Below are 10853 nucleotides of genomic sequence, written 5' to 3'. Positions count from 1 at the left end.
AAAAAAAAAAAAAAAAAAAAAATTGTTTTCAGATTTTCTAAGTATACCACTTTGTTCTGTCTCATCTGAAAGTTTCATGCTAAATTTTAAATCAAGTCTTAAATCACATGTAATCTGTGTGTGTTTGCTCACATGCATGTGAAGGGAGAAGTTCAATAGCCTCCTGGTGAAACCTAATAATGCCTGTCTCCTTCATTGCCATACTTTTTACCCTGCTTATTAATCTTGCCATATTCCAAGATCAAGGGTATGGTCCTGTTTATAGTCCTTAGCCTGGCATTCCAGCCCTCCCTGAGTCCAGCTTCATTTTTCAACCTCATTTGCCACTGCCCTCTTCTGCCTGCCAGCTGCTACCATCACAGGCCTGGCTTTTTTGCCATTTGCCTTCGCACAGGCCCTGCCTTTCTCCTGGAAGGGTCACTGCCTGTCTCCTCATGTCCATATATGACCTCACTTCCAAATCCTAACTCAGATGCCATCTCATCCATGAAACTAGTGCCTGTACCTTTCAGGCCCCTCCCCCATTTTCCATGTCTGTGAAAAGCTTTAGCACTTCACTTCTATTTCTCTTTTGTCAAAGTGGAAGTCCCCTTTTAGAATTATGTTTTGCATTCCTCTTCCTTCCCCTCCTAGGATATGAGCTATGGGAGGGCATAGTCCAAGTTTCATTCATCCAGGTAAACATAGCACGCAAACCCAGTGCCTGCAATAGATAACTTATGAAGGAATGGATGTCTATATCCTGCAAATACAAAATAGAAGGAAAAATATTTGCTAACTTTATATTCTTTCCCTCTTTTGTGTTTTGTTGTTGTGGTGGTGGTGGTTCTTATGTAGGAATGTATTTCTCCCAGAGCACTGAGCTTTGTTTCAAAATTTTAAATCATCATTCCCCATTCACCAGTCCTTAGACTAGAAGTTAGATATCTTTGTTAGGGCATATCAGAAGGATTACCTTTCTCCCAGTATCACAAGGGCTGTAGTGAAACCCATTTTCTTTTTTTTAAGGTTTAAATTTTAATTGTGATAAAAACATAAAATTACTATTAAATATTTAAGTGTACAGCTTAGTAATGTTCAGTATATTTACATAATTTTGCAACAGATCTCTAGATTTTCATTTTACAGAAAATCTGATGATAAACTGTACTTTTCCCGCTCTCTCCCTCAGCTCCTGAAGAGAACATTATTTGACTTTCTGTTTTTATAACTGGGACTAACTTTTATATCTCACATTAGTGTAATCATACCATGTCTGTCTCTTTTTGAATGTCTTATTTTACTCAACGTAATGTTTGCAGGCTTTGTCTTTATTGTAAGATGAGTGACACCCACTTTCATTTCCTGTTCTAATATTTTCCTGTGCTGCTCAGTGAAGTTTTTTGCTGATCTCATAGGTCTCAGTTGGTTCTGTGAATGGTGTAGCACCATTGGGAAGCCCTTTGAATAAAAGAATGAAATAAATTTCCTATCTGGCTTCTGACAGTGAAGATGGTATAGAAAGACAGAAACCCGGCCGGGCGCGGTGGCTCAAGCCTGTAATCCCAGCACTTTGGGAGGCCGAGACGGGCGGATCACGAGGTCAGGAGATCGAGACCATCCTGGCTAACACGGTGAAACCCCGTCTCTACTAAAATACAAAAAACTAGCCGGGCGAAGTGGCGGGTGCCTGTAGTCCCAGCTACTCGGGAGGCTGAGGCAGGAGAATGGCCTAAACCCGGGAGGCGGAGCTTGCAGTGAGCTGAGATCCGGCCACTGCACTCCAGCCCCGGCGACAGAGTGAGACTCTGCCTCAAAAAAAAAAAAAAAAAAAGAAAGACAGAAACCCAGGCTGCTGCTTTGCTGCATGCCAGGACACGAAAGAATAGATAATTACATGGCGAGAAGAATTGGGGAAGGTGGGTGAGAAGAGCAGGAGCATCCCAGATCCCAGAGTGAACTGTCTGCTTCCCTCCCCCAGTCTTTGGAAAATCTATTTATAGAATGGACTGATGACTTACAAGAGGAGGAAAGCTGCTAAAAAGAATTCTTTATACCTGAAGTAAGGTCTGACGGTGTTAGTGGCTGGGGTTCAACGTTCAGAAAGATCACCTACCAGCGAAGGGGCCCTAATGAAGAAGGCAGCTGGAGAGAATAATGAAGAGGCTGGACACTGGGAGGAAGGGTTTTTGGGGCAGAGGCTCCGCCGAAGAGGTGAGCAAGCTGTGCGGTGCAGCAGCCCTTCTCTAGGGCTGAACCCCTTGTCACCATCAACTCAGCTTCGACAACTATCAACTTACGGCCGGTCTCCTTTCATCTACCCTCTCACCTGCTTCCCTTCCAACATATTCCAGCACAAACCCCAGATACACTTTACTACTAGGAAAAAAAAAGTCGAGGCAGAAATTCAAGCCAGATTCTTTGCCCATCAGCTTCACTCCTTTACACTGGCTTGTGTGAAGACGCTTTGTATCGGCCTGTCCCCACGGTAAGCCACATTGAAATGAAGTACCAGAGGACAAAGTCTGGTCATCCCTCTTCCTAACATGGACCAGTGAGAACTACTTGAGCAAGGAGTTGAGAGATACGTATCATCTGTTCCCTCTGAGGCTGGCTGCACTTTTAAAAATTGTGACTGTTGTTGGTTCAAAAATAATTGCAGTTTTAATTGCAACGTGAGAAGGCTCCTGTGTGTTGCTGGAAGCTTTACTCATCAGTCATTTCTAAGTTCTTGCATATTAAGTCACATAATTCTGCTTTGATAAGCTTGTTGCACTTATTTTTGTAAAAGCTAAAACTAAGAGGCATTAAGCTGAGCAGTGCTACACCATCTGATTTACTGTGCTATCACCGTGACCGCTTGTGGGGACATTCGGCCCACTTTCAGGTTAGAATCTCTGGGATGGTGCCTGAAAATCTGCATTTTAATATGCTCACCAGGTGATTATTGTGGAGACCAAAGCTCTTGAGTTTCCCATTGCTCTCTAGAATGTACCCTGTTGTTTTCCTTGATGTCATTTGTCAGTTTCTATACCTACTGATTTATTCTCACCACTCCTCTTGTCACCAGACACACTTAACATCTAATTCAGTATGCAGCTTGATTGACATTCGGTGTTGATATTCTGATTCTGTGGGTTTAACTGGCTGTGATCAGCAGAAGCAACTGCACGCAGTGCTCTCATTTTTTTCTTTTCCCAGAATGTTGGGGTTGGGAGTGAAGGTGGTGAGACTGGTTTGTGTGTGTCCTGCAGAAGTTCCAAAGGTGATGTTGATACAGAAGTTTAAAAGTCTTATTTAACAAAGGGGTTGTGTATTTTTTGAGTTTGGGTATTTATCCTGTTATTCTGTATTTACCAACTCAAAGTAGAATGCTTTTCTTATAAATATCTTCAATGAACAAGCCAACTTTAGATTTTAAAACTAGCTGTAATTTTATTTTCTCATAGGTGTCATCTTTAAGAAATGAAAAGCGAGGCTCATCATATCTCATCTCTGCCCCAGAAGGTGGTTCAGTGGAATGTGTTGACCAGCATTCTCAGGGCACAGGAGCATATTACATGGAAACTTACTTAAAAAAGAAGCGAGTGTACTGAGTTAAGCTCTCTCCTAATAACCCCCTAAGGTTCTCTGCAGTATCTCTGCTGTTCATCGCTGCCTTAACTTCATTCAAACTAGCCATATCCTTTAAATACGGGTTTATAATTTCCCAGAAGGAACTGTGTTGTGCAGCAGGCAGAAATGCCAAATAAAAAATAGCAATAAGAAGAGACATCTATTGAGGACATTTTCCACTAGAGTCAGATGCATCTTAATCAGTGTGCTAACTTACAATCCATTGGAGAAACTAACAATGTTCCAATATTCCTTGAGGACTGGGAATAATTTTCACACCATATATACAAGTTTGAAGCAATAAATGGGAAGCAGTGCTGTTTCCCGAGCCTTAGAAGAATGAGTTTCCTATAAGCCAATGTGCATTTCAATTTACTTTCCCTAGAATTGCATTTTTAGATTTTTAAGACTTTTCCTAGAACTACAAGGGTGCAAGTACCAAATGTGCTGATGGTAATATTATAAAGATGCTCTACATGCACACTCAATTGCACCCACACACCAGCCACGCAAAATTAAACCCAGTAAGAGAGTGACAGTGATGTCAGAGGTATCCAGTACTACCGATGCTTTAAGATGTTGTTTACCATTTATACCTTCTGTGAAAAAGAGAAGGTATTTTAAGAAAAGTAGCTTTGGCGATCTAATAAAGGGGTTGGCAAACTACAGCCTTGGGCCACATTTGGTCTACCACCCACTTTTGTGCTGCCTGCAAGCTAAGACTAATGTTTACATTTTTAAATGGTTGGAGGAAAAAAGAAAATTTATGACGTGAAATTTATATGAAATTGAGATTTCAGTGTCCATAAATTTTATTGGGACGTTGCCATGCTCATTCATTTACGTGTTGTCTGTGGCACGCCTATGCTACAATGGCAGAACTGATTAGCTTCAAGAGAGACTATATGGCCTGCAAAGACCATATGGCCTAAAATTTTGACTCTCTGGCCATTTATACACAGTGTTTGCTGATCCCTGATCTAATAGCACTAATTCTAATAGCAACTATTCCTTTTCATTCACCTAAAGACAGACCTTTAGCCTTTGAGACAGACTTGTAGGTGGAAAGGACCATGGGTTTCTGTGCTCCTTTCATACCATATACTAGTAATGATCTAATGACTAGAATGGGGCCTATTTTGATCACTAAATGCCCTATTTCCACAATATAGTAAAGCAGTCAATACTGCACTTGCTGATGGAGTCTTAAGGAGTCACAGTATGTATAACCACTCTGAGCTAATAAGCTATACCTCACTCTCTGCTCTCTCACTCTTTGATGGTGTATTAGGGTGAAAAATCAGTTAACACAATTTACTTGTGAAAGAAGTTTTATCTTTACGGAATATGACTTTGACATCACCATTTCTTGAAGACCTTGGTATTAAATGCATGAGAAACCTTTTGCCATCTAGAAATTTCTAAGTTTGTTTATTGTTGTAAGACTGTAATTAACTGATAGGGAATTTGGGATCTCTATCCTGCGCTTTTTGAAGTCAGATCATTAAATATCTTGTCACTTTGCGGACTTGTTATTTTTAACTATGATGTGGATATCTTGTTTTAATTATGAAGTCTAGAATTGGTACATATGTTGTATGCTTTGTAAAGAATTTCACTTGGTCTAATTTATTGCATATACTAGCTTCTGTTGGAAAATGACAGCTACAAAGTTTAAGGTAATTTCTAAGTATACTACCTATAAATAACTGATAAAAATTAGGCATCATCCAGTTATATAGCAGATGACTAATGGGTTTTTCACACCCTGCACTTCTCCTTCCTATTTTCCTGTTGCATTCAGCCTCTTCAGTGCTTAGTCACACCTCCACTATAGTGCAAACAGAAGAAAGGAAAGATGGTGAATTTTGCATCAGAGCTGCAAAGTGAAAGCAGGAAGAGGTTGAAGGAAGTAAAACAAAGGTGTCTGGACTACGGCACAGTGGACATGCCATCCATACTGGCCTGCGTCCCATTATCACTGGGCCCAATAATGAAGTGCAAATCACTTGGTGTTTGTTGGTAATAAGGACCATAACCCACCCCCTCCTCCCCCCAAAACTATACTGTTATTTTTCTATGTTAGCAAATTGTTTGAAATGCTTTGAAAATGAAATCTTAATATTAAAAGGCATATGCATGTAAAGTCTTTAGTATATTTATTTGTATAAAGAGTAAACAAAGTGCATATAGAGTGGCCACAGGTTTGACACAGAGACCTTGGTATTGTAGGCTATGAACAAATTTAAATGGCAACTTTATTGCTGCCATTGAATCAATCCTGAATTTGGGCTCAACAGGTGAAAAGTAAGAATATCAAACAAATACTAAACAGCATAAGATTTTCAGACTCCTCTTGGTCACAAAGGCCTTAATGGTTCACATTGAATCAGTGACTAAACGTTTTTGATTACCCAGCTACCTCCAAGCAAACTGAAAACTGTCTAGTGGATCCTGAAGTTCATTAGTGCCTCTAGCGGGGTCTTTCCTTTCAAGTGTTGCACCATAGGGTGATGGTAAAAACAGGGATCAATCCTTGTAGATTGGTGGTAAGTATGGAAACACTGTAAGAACAGTGCAGCGTACGTGGTGTCCTGACTGCTTGCATACAGCATTCAAAACCAATGCTGGAATAGCTTGCTCCAAAGTGGTAGAGTTATAAAAGGACATACATTGACATTTCTTAAAAGCATGTGTAATAGCATCCAGGCTCTGGGAATGAGTTCTGATTAAAGATATACTGCTTAGAAAAGCACTGGCACAGGCTTAGTTCTCGAGAATTAACATGCAGCAAATCATCTATTCCACAGCTATCCCCCCCGTGTAGAACCAGTTTTCTCAAAAATGGGTGCTAGTGGTGGAGCTAAGCCACTGGAGAAGCAACTCAAAGGTTTAAGTCCTACTGGTGAGAGAATACAATCATTTTTGTACAGAAACAATATATACTACCTGGTATCTAATATTTTAAGAATGCATGGTCTAGTACTGTATAGATATTGAAACCTGAGGGCTAGGTCCATCAATCGTTATGATTAATGTGCCAGCAAAACATTTCAGATCAGCTGGCAGCAGGGAAAAGCAATCATCTTCCGACATTATTTTGGTCAACTCCTCTTGTTTTCAAAAATGCCCTTTTGGTATGCAGTTGTGATGGTGAACTAGCCAAAGGAAATGGTGGCATATTCTTTCCACAAGGAGGAGTGCTTAAGTGCTTTCAAATATTTTGGTTGCTATTATGTGTCACTAAGTTACTGGTACCAAATTTAAAGAGGAACTCCTTATTCATACTAAGCACTACAGTGTGCCTTATATATGTATATGTACTCAAGTATGAGTTCAATGACTTTTTGGACAGAACACAAACTTTTTTCGTTACAAATTTTTTAAAGATGGCTTGGGCATTTGTTGTGGGAGGAGGACTTGATAATCTGTGGAATTTAAATGTTATTCATGCTTATTTTAAAAGTGCTTCAAATCCTTCAATAAGGTTCTGAAAGCTTGTCCGATTGGATGGTTGGAATTCCCAGCATTTCCTCATAAGTTGATAAACCTGTAAAAGAAAGAAATAACAGTAAAATGTTAGATTTGGGAACTTTAAAAAATATATAGAAACATCAAGAGTAAGAAAATAATTTTGGAAATGTAAATGACCTCTCCTTAAAGACCAGAAAAACGAGTGTTTGAACAGTTTAAAACACAGAAAATGGGATACAACCCTAGTTCATAAATAGTATTTTAACATTTGAGAAGCTCAAGGGTTGACTGACTGCAGTAAAATCCAGGTCATTCCTGTAAACCAGTTAGAGAGTGAAGCTGAATCTCAGTTCAGACTTAAACTTTCCAGACTGACTGCCTCACTCTCTGACTCATACTGTTCAGTGTATCTTACGCAGTCTCAAGAGTTTTTAGTATTAAAGGGCTCAATTCACTTAGAAAACTGAATACATACCATAAATGCTACTAATAAGTGGGATAAACTAACTTAACACACAAAAAATGCAATTATATGTATTTGTCACACTAAGGCTACACCAAAACCTGTCCCTCTGGGGCAAGCAAGTGGATAAAGAGGGGCTGGCTTTTGGAGGGAATCCTTGCTCTGAACCTAACTGGTGGCTATCATCTATCCCCAAAGGCGATTTCTCAGTTATCTTATGTGAAATTCAGCTTCAGAAAACTATTTTATAGGACTTCACTGCATCATTTCCTCGCTCTCCCCTCTACCCATTTCTGGATAACTCAAGCTGCGAAAACATAATAGAAATGGAGTGTTATTACTGTGATGTGGCTCATAGATACCTCATCTGGACAGTTAGGTGGGCACGGCAGGCGTTTTCCTTCTTTTAATGTATTCACAAGTCTTGTGACTGTCATCTGGCCATGGGTTGGGCCTATCATTTTCAGGAACAACTATATGAAATAAAACCAAACAAAACGTTTAACTTTGCATGTATTTACATAAATGCCAAACAGATTAAGGTGAAATTTCTACAATCAACTGGAAATTTAAGTAGCAATAAAAAGGCTTTTCCCCTTAGTAACTTTAAATAAAAATCCAAAATCCTTATTAGCTTTCAATGATCTGTCTCTAACCAATGTCTTAGACTCTACCAACCACTCCTTGTGCTGGTCAAGGAGTCTGTCCCAAGAAAATGATCTGATTTAGGAATGAAGGAGGCGCAGACAAGGCTGGTCCCTACCCAATGCTACCCCACTTAACTTGCTCATTTTCCCATAAAACTGCCGTTTATCTCTACACAGATAAGATCCTTGAGAGTCAAGGCCATCCTATGGAACTCTGGGCTCATTGTGAAAGCAAGACTTGAGAGATCCACAAATAACTGTCAAGTAGCAAACCACGTTAAGTGGGAAAGTGACACTTTCCATTATAATACATTGATTGGATTCCATTTAAAAACAAAAGTTAACCAAGCAGAGGGATGGACACATTTTAAATGGGTACTGGATTCAAATGAAGAGAAAAGGAGGACTTACGGCCATGGGACTAGAATCTGAATCACAGTAAGTCAGCAGCTCATGCAGAGTGACTCCAAAAGACCAGACGTCAGAGGCGATATAAAATTTAGATTGCATTAAACATTCTGGAGCATACCTTGAAAGGAAGCAGAACACAAAACTTCATTTCCTGGGAGGCACATTCCAACTGACATTACAGGATAACTGAAAAATCACCTCTTTGGTTTTTCTTATAATTTAATAGAGCATCTGAGTGTGGATGATGTTTTACACGTATCATGTATAAGCTGCTATGGTGCATATCTGACCTATAGTACAGCATTCTTTACAGGCTCTCGGTAGCACGCATCTGCCCTAAAATACCACAAGTCTGTGCTCTTCATTTCACTGAGAACATGCTCTCAGGGTACGGGAGGAGGTGGCCATGTAATGATGAGCTCCAGGTCTGATTGCCTGCAGGCTCAAAATGAGATACCAGTGGCCTCACTGCCCAATGTGGCGTCACTGCCCAATCCTCTTCCAGCATTACCTATTTTGCTGAATGACACCCACTTGCCCAAGCCAAAAATGAAGGCATTCCACTGCACCCAATCTCCTTAAATACTCCTTGAACCTACTCACTTCTCTCAAATCCTACTGTCACTATCCCAGACACTGTCCTAGTTCATGCTGTCACTGGCTCTGGCCTGAGCTGCTGAAGCAGCCAAATCAGACTCCCTGGCTCCAATCTTGTTCCCTTCATTCAATGGTGGTCTTTTTAAAACCAAGTCTCCATCCTTAAACCCTCCAGCAGCATCCCACTGCTCTTGAGATGAAGTCCCAGCTCCATGACTCAAGCTTCCTCCTGCAAACCTATTCCATGATCCAGCCTCGCTGACTTTCAGTTCCTGGGAAATCAACTGCTCTTGTCTCATTCTTCCTAGTCATGCATGCTGTCTTGCAACCATCTGTCTAAACCCACATGAATCTTTCAGGTTTCATCTGAATACTCATGACTTCCAGAAAACCAAGGCCGACCCGTTCTGTATGTTTCCTGCTCTATGCCATTGGCTGCCTAGCCTGTTCAACTCTAAACTCGGCCTACTTGTTCACCATATCTCCCGTACTGGCACAAAGCAGGACCTTGATGCATTTCCTTAAATGAATGAATGAAGACGTTTAGGCTCCATAAGTGGGAGAGGTCTATGTTTGTGTCCATGTAGGATGCACCTAGGGGAGTGCTGACTGGTCATGTGGCAGGGTGTAGTAGAGATGTAAGCAATCTCTCCCCTGGACAGTGTTCCCGGCTGAGACGTGGTTGTAGCCAGTGTGTGGTCTTCTAACCTGGGGGCCTCTGGTGATTCATGAGAGACAGCCAGGTCTCCCACAGGTTTTGCTCTGCTCTGTCCAGGAGTTCCCTGAATCTGCAATGCCCACTCTGTCCTACAGCTTCCCTCTGCATGGATGTGTTTAAGAAAGGAACTAGATCCCCTTCACCTGCTCACAGTTTTAAGAACTGCATCAGATGAATGCCCTGGGAATGTTGAGCTGGTGGTTAGACTTCTTTCATTCCTTGGAAGACGGTGTTTTATGAAGCTCAGGCATTTATCTAGGCTGCTTTCAATGAAACAGCTGGAAAGGTGTGTTTCTTGAAGATAAATATCAATCAATTCCAAATGTTCTAAACCTTCTCTAATCTTGAGTTAGGCCAGAGGAATGAGAGACATTAATATAGCCAGAAAGGGCCTATCAAAACTGTAAACTCTATGATGCATTGATAAAACCTGGCGGTTTGATTCAGTTACCAAAACACAGGGCTGTCCCGGTCATCCTTCACGGTGTAATACTCCTTATCAGTTTCAATTGCTTTGGTTAAACCGAAGTCTCCAATTTTCACTTGGTGTTCACTCTCAACAAGGACATTTCTTGCTGCCAAGTCACGGTGAACATATTGCCGAGAACCCAAATAGTCCATCCCCTGACAGAGAGAAGTAAAGTCAAGCACATAGATAAAGTCACTTTAGATTGTATTATCTATCACTTCATCAGAGAAAATAGAAATGTCATTTCATTCATATATCACTGACAATTTTTTTGGTTCTGACTTTTATGCAAGAATATTAAGACCAAACTGATTCAAAGAAATATACATTAAAACAACCATATTTAAATCCATTGACTTTCTTAGTAGAGACTGACTTTTCATCTAAATAATGCAGAGAAAGACAAACTTAGTATAATTATCATAAACTTTCCTGCTTGGAGTCAAATTACAAACCAATTACCCAGGACAGAGCGCCTGA

At 40.5% G+C, this 10853-nt stretch overlaps 2 protein-coding genes across 5 annotated transcripts in view; one reads left to right on the top strand and one right to left on the bottom strand.

The window, feature by feature from the left end:
• Positions 1-5740, top strand: part of RAVER2 (ribonucleoprotein, PTB binding 2) — a 98761-nt gene extending 93021 nt beyond the window's left edge. Inside the window, exon 12 of the mRNA XM_017877271.1 lies at positions 3429-5740. Within this exon, the coding sequence (XP_017732760.1) occupies positions 3429-3575 (147 nt within the window). The 3' untranslated portion in view covers positions 3576-5740. The remainder of the gene's footprint in view (positions 1-3428) is intronic.
• The window catches only part of JAK1 (Janus kinase 1), a 128253-nt gene continuing 123136 nt past the window's right edge, over positions 5737-10853 (bottom strand). For all 4 annotated transcript variants that reach the window (XM_017877191.1, XM_017877189.1, XM_017877192.1 and 1 more), the window contains 4 exons: positions 10356-10528; positions 8590-8707; positions 7894-8004; positions 5737-7144 (listed from right to left, as the gene is read on the bottom strand). In XM_017877191.1, coding sequence (XP_017732680.1) covers positions 7049-7144; positions 7894-8004; positions 8590-8707; positions 10356-10528 — 498 coding nt within the window. In that variant the 3' untranslated portion in view covers positions 5737-7048. The remainder of the gene's footprint in view (positions 7145-7893; positions 8005-8589; positions 8708-10355; positions 10529-10853) is intronic.

Source organism: Rhinopithecus bieti, unplaced genomic scaffold (genome assembly GCF_001698545.2).
Source record: "Rhinopithecus bieti isolate Rb0 unplaced genomic scaffold, ASM169854v2 scaffold_6380, whole genome shotgun sequence".
Taxonomy (NCBI): domain Eukaryota; kingdom Metazoa; phylum Chordata; class Mammalia; order Primates; family Cercopithecidae; genus Rhinopithecus; species Rhinopithecus bieti.
Note: the sequence above shows the minus strand (reverse complement) of the source record. Positions and strands in the feature narration are given on the sequence as shown.